At 39.6% G+C, this 25,030-nt stretch overlaps 1 protein-coding gene across 1 annotated transcript in view; it reads left to right on the top strand.

Moving 5' to 3' along the window:
- The window catches only part of cux2b (cut-like homeobox 2b), a 144,977-nt gene that overhangs the window by 115,078 nt on the left and 4,869 nt on the right, over positions 1-25,030 (top strand). The window contains exons 10-21 of the mRNA XM_053624880.1: positions 567-662; positions 969-1,169; positions 1,914-1,972; positions 2,064-2,112; positions 2,295-2,394; positions 4,460-5,104; positions 11,174-11,275; positions 21,900-22,654; positions 23,334-23,499; positions 23,712-23,996; positions 24,140-24,328; positions 24,534-24,810. Coding sequence (XP_053480855.1) covers positions 567-662; positions 969-1,169; positions 1,914-1,972; positions 2,064-2,112; positions 2,295-2,394; positions 4,460-5,104; positions 11,174-11,275; positions 21,900-22,654; positions 23,334-23,499; positions 23,712-23,996; positions 24,140-24,328; positions 24,534-24,810 — 2,924 coding nt within the window. The remainder of the gene's footprint in view (positions 1-566; positions 663-968; positions 1,170-1,913; positions 1,973-2,063; positions 2,113-2,294; positions 2,395-4,459; positions 5,105-11,173; positions 11,276-21,899; positions 22,655-23,333; positions 23,500-23,711; positions 23,997-24,139; positions 24,329-24,533; positions 24,811-25,030) is intronic.

Here is a 25,030-nt window from a genome sequence, read left to right as displayed (position 1 = left end):
CTCAGGGCTTCGTGATTAGCCGTCTGCAGGTAGCAGAGGGCCATGAGACAGCACAGAGCGATGGATGCTGAGAGTGAAGCGTGATATGTCTGTTAGTTACCTCATCATACTGATTGCTTCCATTTTTTTTTCCTTTTCTCTCCGTCATGATTTTCCATTCTCTCTATCTCTCCCTTCGGCAGCAGCTTTTAGATAAATGTTCAGAAAATGAATCATTAATTAGCAGGCCAAGTGTGACTGTGCAGGGAAACAGTTTGGGAAAGAAAGTGTCTGCAAGTAAACATCCACCTTAGCAGAATAGAGTAGAAAGAGAGTGAGTGAGAGCAAGATTCTCTATTTCAGGTTCTCCCTGTACATAATGCTCTTGACTGGCTTTTGAGATTTTTTTCTACTCATTAATTTGTTATAGTCTGTGCACTTGGTGTAAACTTTAGATTCAGAAACTTAGAATGCTAAGAGCATTGTGGTTTCAGGTTAATAGTTTGTAGAGTTTTATTGTACTTTCACTGCACAGGTGATGTTAACAGGTCTTTCTAAAGCAGAATTGTCTGTGTGTTTGATGGCAGAGAGCAGATTTGGCCCAGAGGGAGGTGGAGCGACTGAGGGACCAGCTAACCAGCAGTTGCAGTATTTCTAAAGGGAGTGACGAGGGTCCCAGTGAGGTACAAGTGATTCCCTACTCTCACCAAAACTTTTACGATTAAAGAAAAAAGACTCACTTCACCACAAAGTCATCCCAAGGCTCTCGAGTCACACTCATGTACAGAAAAAAGTGTCACTTATCCATACTGTTGGTGCTGCAAATCAAATCCTTCATGCTTGTGGCTCCTCATTAGCAACACTTTGAAGTAATATGATTATAGGAAAGCAGAGAGGATGGAGGCAGGCATTTTGAAGTTGAAAAAGGATTTTCATGTTTTTTTCTTCTCCCTCACTGCTTTGCTCCTCTGCTGTGGTACCCATCTCAGGGGAAAGGAGGGAGGGATGAGAAGGACAAGTGCTCACCATCACGGCTGGAAGCAGTGCTCTTCTCCAAAGATAGAGAGATTCTTCGCCTGCTTGAGAATGTCCAGAGGTTGCAGTTCACGCTCCAGGAAGTGCAGGACTCCTCAGCAAGTCAGCTAGCAGATCTTGAACAACAGTTGGCTTATAAGACAGACGCTATTGAAGTAAGTGGGGCAGAAAAGTTTCAACATGTAGATGATGTAAACCAGTTTTCCAGCTACAGACCTCGAGGCCGCCCTGTTCTACAAGTCAGTCTTTCCTGTGCTCTAACCATCATTTTTTATAAATGGGTGCGTAACATGGCTGAGATACACTGGAGGGACTCTAGTGTAACACTCCCTTTCTTGCCTTTTTTATCAACAAAAATAAGAGTGACAGCCTGTGTTAGTGCAATATAAAATTTTAAGTGGTACAGTAAAATCCCATAGTGGCTTGAGAATCTGCATAAATTACAGCTAAAACACTTTACAAACATTACAAATCTCTCTATGTAGCTATTGACCAAGTTTCTATTTGTAATAAACATGTAGGCTAACATAACTGTGGATATAATATACAGCAAGCTATGATAGTGAAAATAAATTAAAATAAATAAGGGCATAACATAACACCTTGTAGTGCAGGGATGGTGTGCAGGGATGGTGTGGGGTTAGTGTAAATACTGGCACTGGAATTGAAGTTAGAGTGGTGACACATGCAAAACTTAATGCAAATCTTTAATCTTCCTTTATCTGCTAGCCAGTCTTGCTGTGTATTAAGGTTAGATGGAAAGAGTAAAATAGCCAGACAATTACTCTTCTCATCATATGATTTTACTGCTTGTAACTAAAAAAAAAAAAAATCCTTGGTATCACATCTTCTGTGATTTACTCTTCCTGTGTTTTTTTTTTTCTTCCCCCCTCCCCCAGAAATTAGAGGTTAAACTGCAGTCTCAGTTGGACTATGAAGAAATCAAAACTGAACTCAGGTTTTTAAAAAGTCTCTTTTCAATAAAGTGTATGGGTCACTATTGCCTGTGTCTGTTTGACTGTGTCTGAGATACCTTTCCCCCCCCACAGCATTCTTAAAGCAGTGAAACTGACATTAGCAAATGGGAGCTCTTCCCAGGTGAGAAAAATTACTTTAAGATTTGTGAGCTTTCATTGCTGATGGTTCGAGTAAGTGAATATGAAACAAGTGAATACCATGCTAGCCATCACCTATAATGGCGATGTACATCCACTAGCATTGAATCATCTGAGTTTAAATGTTTTTTTGGTGTGTGTGTGTGTGTGTGTGTGTGTGGACAGGACTCTGACAAAGTTGCAGAGGCTTTGTTGCTTGACAAACAAACTTTTCTACACTCCAACAAATTTCTGACAGACAAAGCCAGAGTCCTACAGAGTCCTGGTAAGATTATAACATTTTAAATACATTTTCAGTATTTCAGCTTAGTTGATGTTATGTTACGGAGGCCTTCTTAGGCAAATATGTGGCCACCTGCATAGGCTTTTATAGCACGAGGATCCCAAGAAGGCAATCAGCGGAAACATGCCGCACCTGGCCGTGCCCCTTCAAAAGGCCTCCGGTTGCTTCACGCCGCATGCGGACTTAATTTTGCGCCAGGTACCGAGTGACTTCACGCTGTTCTGATTGGTATTTTTAGTAAAGCTGAAATTTAGAAAAGATTTATTGAGGTTCAGGATTTAGAGACGTTTTATTGAGGTTCAGGAATTAGAAAATATTTATTGAGGTTCAGGAACCAGAGAAGAATTACTATTGAGCTGTAAGTGAAGAGGCACCTCGAGACTTAGTGAGGGGAATCTCTTGCGAGATTGTGATTTGGGGAATCAGCGAGGAATAAAACTATCTCTTGTTGGTGGGTGTCTGTGAACACCATCAGCAAAAGGAGCATTTCGAGTATGTTCCCCACCTCCGCGCTGAGCTGGCGTGTTCGAGCTGGCGGCTTTGGCACTCCCGCTGAGTCACATAAGTACCATCACACTCACACCTACTATGCCCCATAGTAGGTCCAATGGTTAGTGTAGTGGAGCACGGAGCCACAGCTCTCCGGTTCATGCCTCAGCTGAGACAGCAGTTTTTAGATAAACTGTTTGGCGGCCAGAACAGGCTCCCCTGTTGTGTTTTATTTATATATACATACACACACACATACATGCATACACACACACACACACACAGTGGGGGAAATATGTATTGAATGTGTCAACATTTTTTTCAGTAAATATAATCATGTTAATATAAGGCTATTCACATGAAATTTTCACCAGACATGAAATCTGGAAATATAAAGAATTCGCAACATGAATGAAGTTATGTGTAATAAAGTGGAATGACACAGGAAAAAAGTATTGAAACGCTACCTGAAATCTATTTAATACTTAGTGGAGAAGCCTTTGTTTGTAATGACAGCTTCAAGGCGCTTCCCGTAAGAAGAAATTAATCGGCTGCAGTATTCAGGTCTGATTTTGGCCCATTCTTCTAAACGAAGATTGATCTCCCTTTTTCAGGAGACTGTATTTTAAAGATAAAATTTTGTAAAATCCAAATAAGCTTTACAGATCTTTATTGGAAAGGGTTTAAACGAAGTTTTTCATGCTTGTTCAATGAACCATAAACAATTATTGCACATGCACCTGTGGAACAGACCTTAAGACACTAACAGTTTACAGGCAGTAGGCAATTAAGGTCACAGTTACAATAACTTAGGACATTAAAGAGACCCTTGTACTGACTCTGAAAAACACCAGAAGAAAGATGCCTAGGTGGCCTGCTCACCTGCGTGAACATGCCATAGGCCGGCTGCAGGGAGGCATGAGCACTGCAGATGTGGTCAGAGCAATAAACTACAATGTCTGTAATGTAAGATGCCTAAGACAGTGCTACAGGGAGACAGGAAGGACAGCTGATCATCCTTGCAGTGGAAAATTACATGTAACCATGTGTCTCCGCAGACGTGATCAAGAACTTGCAAATGCCTTGGTGTAAGAGTGGGGTAACATCTCCCAGCAAGAACTGACAAATCTGGTATAGTCCATGAGGATGAGGTGCACTGTAGTACTTAAAGCAGCTGGTGGCCACCAGATACTGACTGTTACTTTTGATATGGACTCCCTCCCTTTGTTCAGGGACTCATTAATTCATTTCTGTTTGTCAAATGTCTGCGAAACTCGTTCAGTATATGTCTCAGTTGTTGAATGTTTTTGTTAATACAAATATTTACACATGTTAAGAAATTTCCTGGAAATAAAAGCAGTTGAATGTGAGAGGATGTTTCTTTTTTTGCTGAGTATAACATTTGTTGTCCGTTTGGACTTCTGGACCTTATTCGGCACTTCCTTCTTGGCGTGCCATGCCCACCATAACACTTGATGTATTTCCAACACATAAATGAGTATGACATTCCTTATGGACTTCCTTTATGCAGCAGAAATTCTTCTGTGTGTCCATTCAGATGAAGACCAGTCAGATAGTTCCAGTAGGGATTTGGGGTGCCCGATGAGCTCGTACTCCTCCCCTTCAAGAGTGTTACCAATAGACAGCCAGTCCTCCTCCAGCCCAGGACCACCCAATCCTGATGGGACCTCTGGGACCCATGACCTCCCACGATCTTTTTCTGCATCACCTTTCTCCAGTGATAAACATTGTACAGGGCCCCTCCTGCAGAAGCAGCTCCTCTCTCCTCACTTTAAGAAGGATGGCGCATCACTCATGGCCTTCCCCACTGCTTTGTTTGCTGCAAAAGCTGCCCTCATGTCCGCCAACCCAGGTGCTTCAGGGCCCTCAGTGATTGAAACCGGCTTAGCAAGTGACCAGTCAGAGTGTGGGAGCTCAGGAGGTGGAGACGAGGACCACCTAGACACAGCAGAGATAGCCTATCAAGTGAAAGAGCAGCTTCTCAAACATAATATTGGCCAGCGGGTGTTTGGGCACTATGTGTTGGGCCTCTCCCAAGGCTCCGTCAGTGAGATTCTGGCTCGGCCCAAACCATGGAGGAAGCTGACAGTCAAAGGCAAGGAGCCCTTCATCAAGATGAAGCAGTTCTTGTCTGATGAACAAAACATCCTGGCTTTGCGTACCATCCAAGTTCGCCAAAGAGGTATGTCTCATACCAGCACAAGCCTTTCTCTTTCCACTTTCAAATGTATCCTGCTTCCCTGCTCCACAGTATTTATTTACTGCACATTCACAAACAAAAGCAAAGTATTTTTCCTATAGTCAGGAGATAGGGAACGAGCTTAAATCCTGGTGATGCCACAGGCATCCATGGCCGGGAGCCTAGGGAGCAATATTAGGTGTGCTGTTTGGGTAGGAGGGATGTTATACTCCCTCTACCCTGTCAGTCACAGTAACACTAACCCATTAGCCAATTGTAGGTATCTGTGAGCTCATGTACATGAGAGAGAGATGGTTTGTATGTTTTGTTAAACCTTATCTTCACAGGTCTAGGTCAAAGGTCATCATAAATCAACATGATGTTGAAATGTCTAGGTCAAAAGGTCATCACCAATCATCCTTATCTTTCTTTCACATAGATCAAACTTTGATCTTGACAGATGAAGGTTATAGATAAATAATGTTAGGTTTGTTGTAATATGTTGTGTTCCCACACATCTGATAAATATTTAGGTCATTGCTAAATGATTATTGTCAATAGTAAACTTTAAATCCGGTTCTGGTGCATTCCCACACACAAACGTACATAAGGATGATGAAATAATAAGTAAATGATTAATAATGAATTTCCATACACAGCCAACCAAAAAAAAAAAAAAAAAAAAAAAACATTATATATATATATATATATATATATATATATATATATATATATATATATATATATATATATATAAAGGTATATTTTATTTGCTTTACTGTTTTTAGACAACAGCGTTGTGATTATTTCTAACGACGAGTTTCCTGAGACATCCGCGCAAGGCCTTTTGAATCTGAGATCAGCTATGCGCAAGTCGTAATATAAAATTATGGATGTTTCATACTGTAAAGTCTTTCATATGCATTTATATTTTTGTTTGTTTCATATTCAGAAGTTGAGGACAATGTGACTATCAGTGGTGGTGGTGATGATAATTCAAGCGCTTCATGTGAGATATGATGTATATTTTACCTTCTATTTTTCCCCAGCGCAAAAAGCTCAGTCACATGTTCTGTGACTTATAGATATGAGTGATTTCGAAAATGGTGGTGCTATAGAAGAACAAGAGGAATTCAACTCGGAAATCGACATTCAACTCCACCATGAATTAGAGGAGATCCTCACAGCGTGGCATGAATTCTTCCAAGTAAAGACTGCTTAATTGGAAAACTCTGGACAGCTTGATAATACATTTGAATCTGATCGAGGTACGGAACTTGTCCCGTTACTGTACAACACACTTGAATCCTTGAATAGATGCGTCACAGTGAACATAAATTTGATTAGAAAATTGTATGACATATCATGAGAACATAATGGTCTATGTTCCTAAGCGATTTCTGGAGTTGAGGCGATATTGTGATCGGGATATAATGCCATATTTTCATTGAGTTGAATCACTGCATCTATTAAACAAGGATTTATCTGCATAGATTGTCTTTGTTCGTTTAGGTTATTTGTAACTCTAACGCTAACTAATTTTGTAAAAAAATATATCATATGGCATCACCAGTGTGTTTGATACAATTTGACTGGAATTTCGGCTGGGATTTTCATTTTGAGTATTGCTCTGGTCTGACAATCTTAAATTTTTATTCAACTGGTTGACTACTCCAATTAGATCAGGGTTTAATTGTACTAAATGACCGTGTTCATTTAGGTTATTATGTAACTCTAACAGACATTGATTTAATTCAGAAAATATGTTGTATGGCATCACCAGTGTGTTTGATACATTGTAATTTGAACTCTGAATAGGGCTCTAACTAACAACCTGGTGTGACGGAATTAAACTTTCACTCAGCCGGTTGATCGCATCAGATAAATATGGGTTCAGGGTTGTGTACGGTTCATGATGCAACAGACCATTTGAACAACTCTGGTTCCATCATAACAAAAATCATAGGGTAATGGAGTATTTTCGGTTCAAATTTTTTTAGTCTCTGTATCCAAATTGCATTTCGGTCATTTCTCAGCCATATCTATCATACAATTTTCTAATCAAATTTATGTTCATGTGACGCATCTATTCAAGGATTCAAGTGTGTTGTACAGTAACGGGACAAATTCTGTACCTCGATCAGATTCAAATGTATTATCAAGCTGTCCAAAGTTTTCCAATAAAGTCTTTACTTGGAAGAATTCATGCCACGCTGTGACGATCTCCTCTAATTCGCGGTCGAGTTGAATGTTGACTTCCGAGTTGAATTCCTCTTGTTCTTCTATAGCACCACCATTTTCGAAATCACTCATCTGTAAGTCACAGAACATGTGACTGAGCTTTTTGCGCTGGGGAAAAATAGAAGGTAAAATATACATCATATCTCACATGAAGTGCTTGAATTATCATCACCACCACCGCTGATAGTCACAATGTCCTCAGCTTCTGAATATGAAACAAAAAAAATATAAATGCGTGTGAAACATTTTACTGTATGAAACATTCATAATTTTATATTACGACTTGCGCATAGTTGATCTCAGATTCAAAAGGCCTTGCGTGGATGTCTCAGGAAACTCGTCATTAGAAATAATCACAACGTTGTTGTCTAAAAACAGTAAAGCAAATAAAATATACTTTTACTAATTTAAAGTTACCTTTTAGCCCACTACACAGATCTAAGAAACAATTTGAAATTACCTAGTAGGCTTGCATTCATTTGATACGTTATCTTAGACACTAGAATCAGATGAGCTTAGTTCGGTCTTGCTCTGCAATATAAGCGTATTGAAGATTATATTTTAGACATAGTCTCATACCAGATTACATAAATGACCGGATAAGTAGAAGGATCATCTCTGTTGTAATCAGAAAGGTTCTGAATATTTCATACGATAATTATTATATAGGTTAGTATCAAATTGGATAATTGCATAAACATTCTATTTCAATTCATAATTAACTATTTTAATTGTTTAAAATACATCTTCTTACCTGCTGAGAAATCCATGGTGTCTGAACGTTTTTAAGAGAGATTGGAAGTTCTTTCGATCCTTTGCCAGGTTTCCAAACTCTTAGGAGTGTTAGCCTTTTATAGACAGGGCATATGCATGTATGTATGTGTGGAATGCACATGAATGTATTGATCTATGTGAAAGAACACAAACAATGTTATTTAGCTACAACCTTCATCTGTCAAGATCAAATGTTGATTTGATTGATCTATGTGAAAACACACATCACATTATTTATCTTTGACCTACACTGTCAAGATAAGGATGATTGGTGATGACCCTTTTTGATCTAGACATTTCAACATCATATTGATTTATGATGACCTTTGACCTAGACCTGTCAAGCTAAGGTTTAACAAAACATACAAACCATCTCTCTCTTACATGGAAGATGGCAGACACTGAGTTTGTTATGCTGCCCTGTGACACAGAAACCTGTTAGCCTTCAGTCTCCCCAGTTGGAAGTTGTCATATGATAGGGTTGAGCTGGCTGGTGGGTGGGGATTAGCAAATTGATGACCAAATTGTGGACGAAAAAAAAAAGGGCGGGGGGCATTATCAGAGCCAATAAAACTTGAGATTCTAATACCGGTTTTCAAATCAATAATAAAATCACAAGTATTTACTGTACAATACTCTGATAATATCATTAACCTATGGTAAATTTCACAATATTGTAGTTTTAAAATAATATATAGCTTGTTGATTACATTACATTAGTTGTTTGTTTAGCTACAGAAATAAACAACCAACAATGTTTTTTATATTATAAATAAAATGGAAGAAGAATCATGGGATTGCTTCACTGTGAAGAATATGGTCTTTTGTATGGGACTGCATGTTATTATATGATGTTATATTGAAATGTCAGTGATGGAAACATTGTGTTTACGGAATATCATAGTATAGTGGTGCTTGAAAGTTTGTGAACACTTTAGAATTTTCTGTATTTCTGCATAATATGACCTAAAACATCATCAAATTTTCACACAAGTCCAGAAAGCAGACAAAGAGAAACCAATTAAACAAATGAGACAAAAAATAATATACTTGGTAATTTACTTATTGAGGAAAATCATCCAATATTACATAACTGTGTGTGGAAAAAGTATGTGAACATCAAGGATTAGCAGTTAATTTGAAGGTGAAAGTAGAGTGAGCCTTGATGAGCGAGTGCACTGTTTTATTTAAAGAACAGGTATCTATCAAAGTCTGATCTTCAGAACACACATTTATGGAATTGGATCATGGCAAGAACAAAGGAGATTTCTGAGGACCTCAGAAAAAGAGTTGTTGATGGTCATCTGGCTGGAAAAGGTTACAAAACCATCTCTAAATAGTTTGGACTCCACTAATCCACAGTCAGATTGTGTACAAATGGAGGAAAATCAAGGCCATTATTACCCTCTCCAGTGGCCGGTTGCACCAGCTGTGCATAAGTTACAAGTTTCGCACTACTAAATATTTTTGCATTGCACCATTAAACTTTACGTAACTCTATGTTCCAACTAAATATTTACAGAAGCCTCTGCCCATGAATATGAGATGGCAGACAGTTTAGATTACATCAGTGAGCTCGTAATTGATGATGAAGAACCCTATTTTTGCTGAAACCTTTTATGAGACATATCCTTTGGATATTTATGATGTCGAAATATATACTTGTTTGCACTTGAAAAGAGAGGGAATAATGCGGATTTATTTTGTTTATGTCCTGCCAAATCTCACCTTTTTTGGTATGTGACAGATGAGTTTAACTAAACTAAACTAAAGGCCTCTCTCACATTGGCTAATGTTAATGTTCATGAGTCAACCATCAGGAGAACACTGAACCAACAGTGTTGTGCATGGCATGGTTGCAAGGAGAAAGCCACTGCTCTCCAAAAAGAATATTGCTACCCATTGCCCATTAGCAGTTTGCTAAAGCTCTTAAAGAACCTTATCTCATCTGTGAAAGATGGTGGTGGTAGTATCATGGTTTGGGCACAATGTGTTGCATCTGGGCCTGGACTGCTTGTCTTCATTTATGGAACAATGAATTCGGAATTATACCAATCAATTCTAAAGGAAAATGTAGGGACATCTGTCCCTGGACTGAATCTCAAGAGAAAGTGGGCCATGCATCAATACAATGACCCTAAGCACACAAGTTTTCAACTAAAGAATGGTTAAAGAAGAATAAAGGTAATGTTTTGGAATGGCCAAATCTAAGTCCTGAACTTAATCTAATAAAAATGTTATGGAAGGAGCTGAAGCAAGCAGTTCATGTGAGGAAACCCACCAACATCCCAGAATTGAAGCTGTTCTGTACCGAGGAATTGGCTAAAATTCCTCCAAGCCGATGTGCAGGACTGATCAACAGTTAATGGAAATGTTTAATTGCAGTTATTGCTGCACAAGAGGGTCCCACCAGATACTGAAATCGAAGGTTCATATACTTTTACCACTCTCAGAAATGTAATATTGGATTATTTTCCTCAATAAATAAATGAGCCAAGTATAATATTTTTGTCTCATTTGTTTAATTGGGTTCTCTTTTATGACTTGTGAAAATCTTATTATGTTTAAGGTCATATTTATGCAGAAATACCGAAAACTCTAAAGGGGTCACAAAATTTCAAGCACCACTATATATTATATTGCTGTATACTGATTATGCTTATCAACTCTTAACACAGTGTAACCATATAGTCACCCTTACTCATCTAATGAACTGATTTTGCCAGCTCCAAACTATTATCTGAAACCTTAAAGTATAGATGTAGTGCTTCCTCTTCCCTATATTTATTATGATGCTTTTGAATTCTTGACTGTTCTCTTGCTTTACTCTCTTGCTGTTCATTCTTGGTTTTCTCTGCTTTGAAATGGGAGCTACTGCAAGCTTACTGGATGGATGTCATGGTCTCAAAGGTCATTGCTCTATCAGTCAAGAGGAACTCTGGTCAACCCCCAGGAAACCTCCCTCCCCAAAATGACACCCTATAGCTCTCTCTATCTCCCTCAATCTTATATACAATCTCTCACTCCCATTCTGTCTTACTCTTACATTCTGTGCAGGGAGTATCACTCCTCGCATCCGAACCCCAGAAACTGGGTCAGATGACGCCATTAAGAACATTCTGGAACAGGCTAAGAAAGAGATCCAGTCCCAGCGAGGAGGTAGGGAGCTTTTCTAGACATGGATCTCCAGTAAATATTAAAACTATAATTTGCTGGTTGATAACTATGCAAAACGATGGTTCATTATATTTTACATATTTTACAATTATATTTTACATTGTTAATTTATTTACAATGTTTATGATGGGAACCAGGTTATTCAACATCAACACAGATAGCCTTTTTTGCTTGTTATCTACCTCCCTGAATGTACAGTCCCCTCTGAAAGTATTGGAATGGCAAGAACAACACTTTTGTTCTTGCAATACACTTATGTGTAGATATGTTAAACATCTAAGAACATGGCACCTTTTGTTTGAACCCACCCATTTTTCAAGTGATCAAAAATACTGGTGACTGACGGTTGTTTCTTGTTGCCCAGTTGCCCTGTTAGATTGATTGTTTAAACAACTAATTGCTTTGAATGTCTACTCTTGTTTTGAGCCCTGGGTTTCGTCTTAGCAAAACTGCATTTGTTGCTAAAAAGGACAAACCAACATGAAGAACAGAGAGCTAACTATGGGAGAAAAGTAAGCCATTTTGAAGCTGAGAAAAGAGGGGGAAATCAATCAAATCAGACACATTGCACAAGCATTGGGCATAGCCAGTAAAATTTGGAATATCCTGCAAATTCTGTGAAAGAAACCACTGGTGTACTAACAACCAGACACTGAACAGGTCAGCCAAAGAAAACAATGGCAGTCGATGAAAGAAACATTGTGAGTGCTGTGAAGAAAAACCCAAAAACAACAGAGTGACCTCACCAACAACTTCCACAGGGCAGAGATAAAGGTATCCCAATCCACCATTTGAAGAAGACTTCGAGAGCAGAAATATAGAGGCCATACCACAAGATGCAAACCAGTCATCAGCAGTAAGAAACAGATGGCCAGATTGGAATTCGCAAAGAAATACAGAGATGAGCCACAAAAGTTCTAGAACCAAGATTAACCTCTACAAAAATTATGGAAAGGCCAAAGTGTGGAGAAAGAAAGGATCTGCTCATGATCCAAAACATACGAGATCATTGGTCAAGCACGATGGAGTTAGTGTTACAGCTTGGGCTTGCATGGCTGCTTCTGGAACGGGCTCAATAATCTTTACTGATGATGTAACTCATGATGGTAGCAGCAGAATGAATTCAGAACTCTACAGAAACATTCTGTCTGCCAATTTACAGAGAAATGCATAAAGTCTAATTGGAAGGAACTTCATCATGCAGCAAGACAATTTCCCAAAACACACTGCCAACACAACAAATAACTTAATGGGGGAAAAGAGTGGAAGGTTTTAGACTGGTCAAGTCAATCACCAGACATTAACCTAATTGAGCATGCATTTCACCTCCTGAAGAGGAGACTGAAGGGAGGATCCCCCATAACAGACAACAATCAAAAGGACTGGAAAACCATTGCAAAAAAAGAATGCAACAATTTGGTGATATCAGTTGGTTGCCAACTTGATGCAGTTATTGCAAGCAAGGGATATGCAACCAAATATTCCAATAGCAAAAACAAAACTGGCCTTGCCGTTCCAATACTTTTGGAGGGAAACGTAAATAACCTGGCTCCAACAGATTGGGTTTCATTGCATCACATCAGTACATTAGTATGTGAAAGTTAAGGCTATTGTTCATCTACTTCAGAAGAGTTGCACACAATCAAATAGGGATTAACTGGATCCTCCTATTCATTTTAGGCAGTTGGAAAGAAAGTTTTCATGAATGGATTATTGATATGGGCTTGAAAGTCTTTATCATGGGTCACGCAGCACTGTCACTCTCTCATCTCCTGACACTTTGACTCATTGACTCCTAACTCCTTTAATATGTCACATTGTGAACTGCCAAATGTGCCAACTTACATTTAATTTCAGATGGAATGGGAGGACATTTGGTGCATTGACGCTGAGCTTGTTCAATGTTGACTTTTTCCTGCTAATAAACGTTAAATGATGTAATCATTCAGAACCCATAGCCTAAAAAAGAGAATAAATTGATGGGAAATAAACATTTACAGCATATCAGTTTTAAGGAGAGGGCATAATAATATTACCAGCTGTGCAGTTATAACTGTCTGCCAGCAGCTACAATCACGAAAATGCAGTTGGATGGAGGATTCTTTAAGTGAATCTGCAGTAATGCAGAGTAAACAGTAAAATAGCAATACATTTTATATATAATCTTTGTGTTTGAATGTATTTAATCAGCATTACCATTCATTACCATTAACATAAATGATGTGTGAAATCTAACACTCTTATTGGATGCCAGTTTACTTTTTTGGGGTCACAATTCTTGACCTTTTTTCTTCTGGACCAAAAACTGAATTTTGTGCTTGCCATGTCCACGCTAGAATCTGTACTGAACTTTACTTCCCACAATGCACCTCCGCATACAAACATGGACACCTTGGACTGCAACACCCACATGCCACGACCATTGTCATGTTCACAGTCACCTGATTGTTGATTGGAAACACCTGGACTCAATCACCTGTACACACATGATATTAGCATCCTCACTGCACCTTCACTTTGCGAAGTATTTGTTCAGCTCTGTGTATGCACCTGATGTACCAAGCCTTCTATTCATGTTTGTTGTTTCTGTATTTTTGCTTTGATCTTGGATACTCTGTTTGAACATCACCTGACCCAGTGCCTGTTCCTTGTTTTTCAATTTTGCCTAGTGTTTTGGTTTTGTTTGATATTACCAGTTGTTTTAAATAAACACTCTCTCTGCAAATATCACCGTTTCTGCCACCTGACAATGCCAAAATGTTTTGGCATCCATAAAAAGTAGTTAACTGATGTTAAATATATTACCTAATGTTAGCTAATTCAAACATAATATTGATAGATTTTATTTCATATTAATGAACTCAAAATATTCTTAATTTACCATGATAGAAAGATGCCTGTACAAGTGCATGTGAGCTAGGGAGGAAGAAGGGGAAGAAGACAGGGTTTCCAGGTGGTGTCAGTTAATATTGAAGAGTACAAAACCACTGCACAGATTATTGTATACACATGTTGAGTACGCCATCTTCCATTATCTAATTGTAGAGCTCCTATGCTAATTATAAACTGTAAACAGAAAGAGCAAAGGAAAAAGTGTAAATTAAGAGAATATGCCACTACCTACTGTGTTGGCAGGCTGTAGCTAAAGCTATATAGTAGTAACAAAAAAGTCCATCATTACTGGACTTATGACAACATTACTGCAAAACTCTCATAAAATAGCCTCTGTCATAAGGCTTTGTTTTTGTCAGCCATTTTATGGAATAACTTTCTGTGAGACGGTTTTTAGAGACTTTAAATCAGGGGTGTCCAATCTTATCCACAAAGGGCCAGTGTGGGTACAGGTTTTCAATGCAGTTTCAAGCAGGAGCCACACCCGATTCCACCTGTTTATTCAGTTGATCTTGTCTTTCAATAGCTTTCAATAAACTCGGGTGTAGCATCTGCTTGGTTGGAATGGATCCACACTGGCCCTTTCTGGATAAGATTGAACACTCCTGCTTTAAATGCTTTATAACCCTGATTCCTATCTGTGTTGTGTTGTAAACCATTCTCACATAGCATGTTTCTTTGAAATTGTGCATTTTGTCAAAACTATCTGAATGAATATTTACTTATTGTTGTATGTGAAAAATAGATGGATTCATGTTTATTATTCTGTATTATACTGATCATGTTATGGTGGATATGATACGGGTAATATTTATGAAAACACCTACCTCCAACACTTATAAACCTGACTAATTGTCTAATTATCCTAAATAATTAGTGCTGGGATAGTCAATAATTTATCCTAGTAATATGAGAATTTTTTTTTGTTGCATACAGTGCCCTCAACTAAAATCGTCACCCTAGGTAAATATGAGGAAAGAAGGCTGTGAAAATCTCTGCTCTCATGGATATCAAAGAATTGCAAACAAAAGACAGGTTTATCAAAAAAAATCTTTGTTAAATATAGGTGTGCAGCAATTATTGGCACTCTTTTAGTCCATTCTTTGTGCTACCTCACTTTGCCAGGATAATACGTCTGAGTCTTCTCCTATAATGCCTGATGAGGTTGGAGAATACATGGCAAGGGATCTGAGACCATTCCCCCATACAGATTCTCTTCAGATTCTTCAAATTTTGAGGTCCATGCTGATGGAATCTCCTCTTCAGTTCAACCCACAGGTTTTCTATGGGTTTTAAGTCAGGGGACTGGGATGGCCATGGCAGAAGCTTGATTTTGTTGTCAGTAAACCATTTTTGTGTTGATTTTGATGTATGTTTTGGATCATTGTCTTGCTGAAAGATCCAACCACAACCCATTTTAAGCTTTCTGGCAGAGGCAGTCAGGTTTTCATTTAATATCTGTTGATATTTGATAGTTGTTGATGCCATGTATCCTAACAAAAATTGATAGTCCATGATGCCATGTATCCTAACAAAATGTCCAGGTCCTCTGGCAAAAAGAAAAACAGCCCCAAAACATTAAAAAGCCATGGCTCTTTAATATTTTGGGGCTATGGGCATGAGGTACTTTTCCATATGGCTATCTCTCTGTATGCGCCAAACCAACCTCTGGTGTTTATTGCCAAAAATCTCTATTTTGGTTTCATCTGACCATAGAACCCGATCCCATTTGACATTCCATTAGTGTCTGGCAAACTGAAGATGCTTGATTTTGTTTTTGGATGAGAGTAGAGGCTTTTTTCTTGAAATGCTTCCAAACAATTTGTGGTGATGTAGGTGACTTCAGATTGTAGTTTTGGAGACTTTCTGACCCCAAGACGCAACTAACTTCTGCAGTTCTCCATCTGTGATCCTTGGAGATTTTTTGGCCACTCGAACCATCGTCTTCACAGTACGTTGAGACAATATAGACACATGACCAATTCCAGGTCGATTCATAACCTTACTAGTTGTCTGGAACTTCTTAATTATTGCCCTGATGGTGGAAATGGGCATTTTCAATGCTTGTGCTATTTTATTATAGTCACTTCCCATTTTGTGAAGCTCAACAACCTTTTGCCGGACACAGCTATATTCTTTGATCTTACCCATTGTTATGAACGACTATGGGAGCTTGGCCTATGTGTTACCTCGTATTTATACCCCTGTGAAACAGGAAGTCATGGTTGAACAGTTTCCTGTTCCTAGTCACAGGTGTATTAAAAAAATATAAAATATCAATGGGAATATACTTCAAATATATTTCTCTCATATGAATTCATAGGGGTACCAATAATTGTTGCACACCTATATTTAACTTTTTTTTTTGTAAAAAAAAAAAAAGTTATTTGATATCCATAACAGCAGAGTATTAAAAAAAAAAAATTAAGATCAAAAGGTTAAACAATAAGGACAATTTTTCACATCCTTCTTTGCTAATACCAAGGGGGCTAATATTAGTGGATGGCACTGTATGTAATTCACATTGTATATATTAAAGTAGCATGTTATGATGTTTTAGATTCTTAAGATGTATTATTACAGCTGGGAAGACTGGCAGTTTGTAAGTGTATCATCTTAAGAAAAACTGATTGCTGCCAGAACTAGCTACAGTGCCGTGAAAATGTATTTGCCCCATCCTGATTTCTTCTGCTTTTGTGTATATCCCATACTAAATTGTTTCAGAAAATAAAACAAAACAGGCAACCTGAGTAAACACAAAATACAGTTTTTAAATGTTAGTTAATTATTGCAGCAAAAAATTATCCAATACTAACTGGGCCTGTGTGAAAATGTATTTGCTCCCTTAGTTACTAATTACCCAAATCTGTGAAACTGCATTTATAATGGGGTTCAGCTGGACTAGATGCAACCAAGCCTGATTACTGCAAACACTGTTCAATCAAATCAACACTTAAATAGAACTTTTTCAACAGCATGAAGTTGGTTAAAAGGTCTTACCCAGTAACACACTATGCCAAAGTTGAAAGAAATTTCAGAAATGATGAGGAATGATTGAAATAGTCTGGGAAGGGTTACGAAGCTATTTCAAAGGCTCTAGGAATCCAAAGAACCAGAGTGAGAGCCAATGTCTCCATATGGAAAAACTCAGCACAGTAGTGAACCTTCCCAGAAGTCGCCGACCTTCCAAAATTCCTTAAAGAGCACAGCAACTGCTCATCCAGGAAGTCACAAAAGAGTTGAGGACATCATCAAAGGACCTACAGACCTCTCTTTGATCAATAAAGGTCACTGTTCATGACTCAACTATCAGAAAGACACAGGGTAAAAATGACATCCATGGAAGAGTGGCAAGGTGAAAACCACTGCTAACCCAGAAGAACATTAAAGCTCATAATTTTGCCAAAACGCACATTGATGATCCTCAAACCTTTTTAGAGAATGCTCTGTGGTCTGATGAGTCGAAAGTGGAACTGTTTGGAAGACGGGGTCCTGGTTCATCTGGTGTAAACTGAACACAGAATTCCACAAAAAGAACATCATACAGTCAAACATGGTGGTGGCAGTGTGATGGTGTGGGGATGTTTTGCCTCTTCAGGGCCTGGACAACTTGCAATCATTGAGGGAGCCATGAATTTTGCTCTCTATCAGAAAACCCTAAAGGAGAATGTCCGGTCTTCGGTCCGTAAGGTGAAACTCAAACACAACTGGATTATGCAGCAAAACAATGATCCAAAGCATAGGAGTAAGTCCTAGTCCTAGAAGTAAGTGAAAGACTCATCTCCAGTTATCAAAAGCGTTTGGTTGCAGTTTTTGCTGCTAAAGGTGGCACAACCAGATTTTATGTTTAAGGGGCAATTAGTTTTTCACATGAGTGATAGGTGTTTTTGTTTTGCTTCAATAAATGAATAAATAAAAACTGCCTTTGTTTTATATTATATTTTGTTTGATGATCTAAAACTATTTAGTATGAGATGTACACAAAACAGAATCAATCAAATATCAGTACTATAAATCTCCAAGAATTAGTAGAAAATCAAGTGTTGTGTTAATCAAGTCAAGTGGCTTTAATGTCATTTCAACCATACACGGGTAGTACAATACACAGTAAAACACAACAACGTTCCTCCAGGACCATTGTGCTACATAAAAACAAAACAAAACTACACGAGACTACACAGAATTAAATAAGACCTAGAAATTTCCACATAAAGTGCATGTGCAAACAGCACAAGAGAGTAAAATAACTACTAAAACAGGATAATAGGCACAGTAATAAACAGTGTAATTCCAACCAGTACACAGTTCTAGTGTGTCAGATATAACGGGTAGAGCAAAAGAATAACAATATAAATAAAATGCTATGAATGTAAACGTGACATACCATGACATAGTATTCAGCAGAAAAGCTTATACCATATATGGACATTATTGGGGTAGTGAGTATAGTAGTGACAAGGAATTAAATACAATATTTTAAATAAATACAGTAGCAGCAAAAACACAGGTAGTCAATACAGAAATGTGCAAAAATTGCAAACGGAGTAGGATGCTGGGATTCAGTTTGTGTGTGTGTGTGTGTGTGTGGTCAGTCCAACCTCTGAGTATTGAGGAGTCTGATGGGCAAGATACTGAACCCCGACTTGCTCCCGATGGCAAGTTAGCGCCTTACATGGCAGCTCTGCTACCATTGGTGTTTGAGTGTGTGTATGAATGGGTGAATGAGACACAGTGTAAAGCGCTTTGGATAAAAGCGCTATATAAGTGCGCCATTTACCATAAGCAAACAAACGAGGTTTAGATAGTCTCTGTAATGAGGCACATGTGAGCTTGTAATCAGTTCCTGGTTGCAGCCTCTTGGGGAATGTATTCCTGGTGGTTCTTGGGTAGTGTAGTCCCATGTTAGAACTTGGGCAAGTGAGACCACCGGTTGTCGCTAGAGGAATTTTCCCTGTAGTTTGTGACTACAAACTAGACCCAGTCGTCCACAGCAGGTACTTCAGACGGTTCCCCGGACCAAGGAACAGAGGAGGTTGGGACCCTAGAACACACTGAAAGGGCATTAGCTGTGTGGAAGGTTTGATGACAGAGTTATGTGCATACATCGACCCTGGGGAGAAAGCAGCTTCATTCTGATTGGTTCTCTTGACAGTAAATACGAAGGAATTTGGTGAGTTCTTGGTTTAGTCATTCCGTTTGGCCATTGGATTGGATGGTAACCAGAAGTGAGGCTTATATTGACGTTGAGAAGTCGAAAGAAGGCAGTCCAGACCCTTGATGGGAATTGGGGCCCACGGTCTTCTGGAAGAAGTGAAACACGTAATGGAAGAGTTGTTCTGCGGTTTCGAGAGCTGATTGGAGCTTTGATAATGGTATTAGCTGGAATGCCTTAGAGAATTGATCAATGACAGTCAGTATGGTGGTGTTACCTTGGGAAACTGGTAGGTCGGTGATGAAGTCAATGGTGATGTGGGACCAAGGCTGTTGTGGTATGGATAATGGTTGTAGTAGTCCTGTCAGTGGTTATCTGGGGGTTTTGGCCATGGCACAGGTGTGGCAGGCATTTATGAAGGTTGTGGTATCTGACTGTAACATTTCTCACTAGACCCAGTTTCTTAGAAGTCGTACTGTGGTGGCGATACCTGGTTGGCGACAAACATTCGATGGGGAGGGCATTCCGGAGACGGCGGGTCTGTAGCTCCTTTACCATGGTGGGTTGAGACCACTTTAGGACTGCCTGTACCTTACTCTTGTCCATAGCTACATCTTCTGGACTGATTATGTAGCCAAGGAAAGATGTTGATGTTGATGATGAACTTGCATTTCTCCACCTTGGCCTACAGTTGGTATTCGATGAGCCACCACAGGACTGCCTGGACATGTTCGATGTGTTGCTCCAGAGTATTGGAATAAATCAGCATATCATCTATATACACGATCGCGCAGAGGTTTAGCATGTCTCTGAACACATACTTTATGAATGACTGGAATACCGCTTGTCTGTTAGCCAGCCCAAATGGCATTACGAGGTACTCTTAGCAGTACCATCCAGTTAACCAGCCCAAATTGCATTACAAGGTACTCGTAACTGAGAATTTAGCAGTCCTCAGCTGTTCCAAGGCTGAGATACAGGTGGTGCTGTGTGCAACTCCTTGGACATAACCGTAGTTCTCACGGCCATAGGAAGGATAGATTTGAGGCATTTCGACGCGCAGGTGGCACCCCATAGAGTGATGTGTTCCATCCGCCATGAGATCCATGGGTTGTGGTTCTGCAGCTAGGGTAAGCCGAGGATGACTGGGTGATAGGGTGAGCGGATAAGGAAGAGGCGAGTTATTTCAAAGTGGATTGCTCCAACTTGTAGAACGAGATCGGAGGTGGTGTATTACATGTGGCTGGTCCCCAGGGGGCATCCATCTAGCACTGCCACTGCAAAGGAGACTCGTAAGGGATTAGTAGTATCTTATGCTACCGGGCTAGGTTTTTATTAATAAAGCTGCCTGCTGCCCCTGAGTCTACCAAGGCCTTAGTGGTGATGGATTTAGACAGAACTGCTAATTTTACTGGGACTACAACACATGTTGTGGTTAAGAGGGAGGAACTCAATACACTCACCCTGTGGTCATTCGGTGAAGGAGGTCAGGTCGGGCAGTCAGCTCTTATGTGCCCCCACTCAGCCACAGTACAGACATAGCTGGTCCCTTATGCGGTGCTCGCACTCTTCCATGGAGAGCTGGGTTCGTCCGACTTGCATGGCTTTGTTGTCGTTACCGGGCTGCTGCTTGAGAGGGCTGGGCACTCACATAGGTCTCCTGGAACGAATGAGATTGTCGGTGTGAATGGCCAGTTCTATGAACTGATCCAGGGTCCTGCCTTCGTCACGGCAGGCCAGCTCGTATTGCACGTCAGCGTTTAATCCTTGGTGGAACAGTAGTTTTAAGGTGGCTTTGCAGAAGCAGCATGTGGTGTAAATGTGTATGAGGGAGGAAAGACCTGGTGATTTCTCAGCTGCCCAATTGTGGAATGCTATTTTTTAATTTCTTAAGGTTTTATGTACTGTACTAATAATTTGTGGGCACTATAGAAACTTCAAGCAACTCTATTTATTTATTTATTTGTTTGTTTATTTATTTTAGCATTTAAATTTTTTTTTGTATTTTTTTAATTTAATTTATTATTCATTATTATTATTATTATTATTATTATTATTATTCGTTTATTTTAATTTATTTCATCTTAATTTTTTTAAGCATGAAAATATGTGTGCTTTATTATGTGTAATGTTAATGTGTATCATTTTTGACAAAGGTAACTAATACTCTTAAAATGCAGTTTTACATTTGATACTGTGATCTTTTTAGATAACTCATAAGAGAATGTCAAAAGTCTGATTACACTCTGATTACAATTTTCATTACAATTTTGACAAGTTGAAAAAATATTTAACACGTAGAAAGCAGTAGATACAATAAAACTTAACATATGCATGACAGTATTGAGTGAGACACTAAAGACCTAACATTGTTATACCATTTTAAAGGAATACTACACAAGACAACATTAAAAAAAAAAAAAAAAAGGATTGTGTGCAAGCAGGACATTGAGATAATACTTCAATTTCCAATCTAGACTGCTTCAGCACTTCAGTAAGTATCGGGTATTTGAACCCTACTGTAAATGATAAATGAATCTTCTGTGTGTTTGTGCGTTATAGGTGATGGTAAGTCCTCTCTGGGATCTTCTACAGGGCGCAGCAGTGGTGGAGGGAGTAATTCAGATGAGACTATTAAGAGCATCTTGGAGCAGGCGCGACGGGAGATGCAGGCACAGCAGCAGGCCCTGCATGAGCTGGAGGCCAGCAGCCAGAGTTTGTGCTCGCAGGAGCCCCACAAGACCCTGCCTGGCCCTATACCCAACTACATCAAGCAAGAAGAGGGCAGCACCATGCCAGTGTGCCCATCCAACCCCATCGGCAGCCCCCAGACCCCCCTCAGTGTTCTGTCTCCTGCTGCTTTTGTCCAAAACATTATCCGTAAGGTGAAGTCAGAAATCGGCGAGGCTGGAACATACTTTGACCAGCACTGGTCTCGTCCCTTCACCTCTGTATCGCCCTCACTCTCCTCTTCCTCCTCCTCTGTGCCCTCCACAGTGCCCCGGGCTTGGAATGCGGAATGCCCCCCGGGCACAGAGGAGGGGCCAGGCACTGAGGAGGATGAACCTCCACCAAGCCGATCTGTGAAAATGGAGCCAGAACTGTGTGTAAGCGGGGAGCAGGTAGCATGTGGAGGAGCACGGATGAGCTATTATCCCTCCTATATTCCTCGCACTTTGAAGCCCACTGTGCCACCACTCACGCCTGAGCAGTACGAGATGTATATGTATCGTGAGGTGGATACCATAGAACTCACACGCCAGGTCAAGGAGAAGCTGGCTAAGAATGGCATTTGTCAGCGGATTTTTGGAGAGAAGGTAAGTGAGAGAGATTCTTTCAGTCAAGTCTTTAAAGAGGACAGAGAGGAACAGACAAATTATGGAGTGGTTTTCTAGAGCACTGTGACAATAGCATCTCTATATGTAATTGCAGTGGTTTGTATTTTTGTAATGTGTTTTTTCTTCTGACCTAATCTCAGTTGTTTTCACAGTCCTTTATGTACCAGTTATTAAAAGACTTTCCAAAAGAGGTTGTGAATATTAACAGGCCACATGCTTCATCAATTCGAATAGCCTAACCAGTTTTTTATTGCTTTTAAGCTTTTAATACTCTTGCAGTGTACATTTTTTCATAATTCTGTTCAAGTGCCACACATCACCGAAACATTAGAAACACGGTATAAAAATATGTAACATGGTATAAACACACAATTAAGTGTCCATATAAAACAGACACAAATCAATCATTGCAAAACACTGCCAAAACACCTTAAATAGTCATCCATTTCTTAAATATTAATAGTTTTTTTACTTTACTTTCCAAATCCTGTAAGTTGTGCTTTGCTGCCACCATGTGGTGGACTGGAGGCTTCAGTAAAACTGGTTATTAGTAATAGTGATTTTTTTTTTATTAGAGATGATCAAAGTTTGCATATCACCACTTAGCTTCTAGTTCTTCTGTTGAAATAATCATGAATGCTGTGTTTGGCTCCTGCAGGTACTGGGCCTTTCTCAGGGTAGCGTGAGTGACATGCTGTCTAGACCCAAACCCTGGAGCAAGCTCACTCAGAAGGGACGAGAGCCTTTCATTCGCATGCAGCTGTGGCTCCTGGACCAGTTAGGACAGAGCCTCAATCAGCAGTCCAACCACAGCCACAACCACAGTCAGTTACATTCTTTATATAAGCATTTGGCTTGGGTGGGTAGTATGTTTATAATAGCAAGCAAGGTTATGTGGTGCTCCTTTTCAGAAATATTTCAATTTGTCCCAATTTTAGGATGCTTTAGTTGACCACTGAAATAAAATCTGGTATTTCAGATTTAAAAATAATCATTCAGAACTAACTATTTAACTTTCTTCTGAACCTCCCCTCAGACAAAAGTCCAGTGACCTCTCACTCTTCACCATCCCCTCCACTCAGCCTAGAGGACAGTATGCCTCTGGAGCCAGTGAGTTTGGTGCTTGAATGCAGCAAGGAGAACCAGCACCCCCACCCACAGCACACAGAACCTCAAGGAGTGAAGGGCACAGCAGGAACATTGGCACTCCAGCAGCCTCACATTCCACTAGGCATTCAGGAGCTGGTGGCCATGTCGCCTGAGCTTGACACGTATGCTATAACCAAGAGGGTCAAGGAGGTGCTGACTGACAACAACCTAGGTAGTTTTAACATCTTATTATCATTAATGCTTAATGCATCTTATTATCTTTAATGAGTGCTCCAGTATGAAACAGATATATGGAGTTTTTTTTATTGTATGTTCCTGTATTGGTCACTACATGTGTGCTCGTGTGATTTTTAGGTCAGCGTCTGTTTGGCGAGAGTATCTTAGGCCTTACACAAGGCTCCGTCTCAGATCTGCTGTCCAGGCCCAAACCATGGCATAAGCTGAGTCTAAAGGGCAGAGAGCCCTTTGTGCGCATGCAGCTGTGGTTAAATGACCCACACAATGTGGACAAACTGAGAGATATGAAGAAGATGGAGAAAAAGGGTAAACTAAAGGGATTTGGCACAATTTAAATTTAAATTGGTGTTAGCCCTTACTAAATGACTTCATACACCTGCCTGTGAAAAATACATATCTCTGCTGGAATTAGAGAATTCTAAAAATGACAAGCCCCAATTACAAGATAAGGTCACTGTGTCACTAATGTGAAGCTCTACTGTTACATAGCTTGATTTCTTTGCATTTACAGCATACCTGAAGCGCAGATATGGCCTGTTGAGTCCTGGCTCAGATACTGATTCTCCGGGAGCATGTTCAGACTCCATTAGCCCAGGCCTTGCCCAAATGGAGCTGTGTTCCTACAGCCAAACTAAGAAGCCCAGAGTAGTGCTAAATGCAGAGGAGAAGGAGGCTCTGAGGAAGGCATACCTGCAGGAGCCCTACCCATCCCAGCACACCATTGAGATGCTGGCCACACAGCTCAATCTCAAGACCAACACCGTCATCAACTGGTTTCACAACTACAGGTTTAAAAGAAACTGTGGTTTTCACACACCTTGCCATGTTTGATTGAGAGTGGTCATACAATATGTACAATGTAAACTGTATGTATTAGGCTGTGCAGATTTTAGACCCATTTATACCATTCTGGCTCCACCTAGTGAAAATTATGGACAATACAAGAAAAAAATAAGATTGACAAGATTCAAAATACAGAGAATGAACCTTCCTACTTTGCTACTGATA

Source organism: Ictalurus furcatus, chromosome 5, assembly GCF_023375685.1.
Source record: "Ictalurus furcatus strain D&B chromosome 5, Billie_1.0, whole genome shotgun sequence".
Lineage (NCBI taxonomy): Eukaryota > Metazoa > Chordata > Actinopteri > Siluriformes > Ictaluridae > Ictalurus > Ictalurus furcatus.
This window is presented reverse-complemented; position numbering and strand designations above follow the sequence as displayed.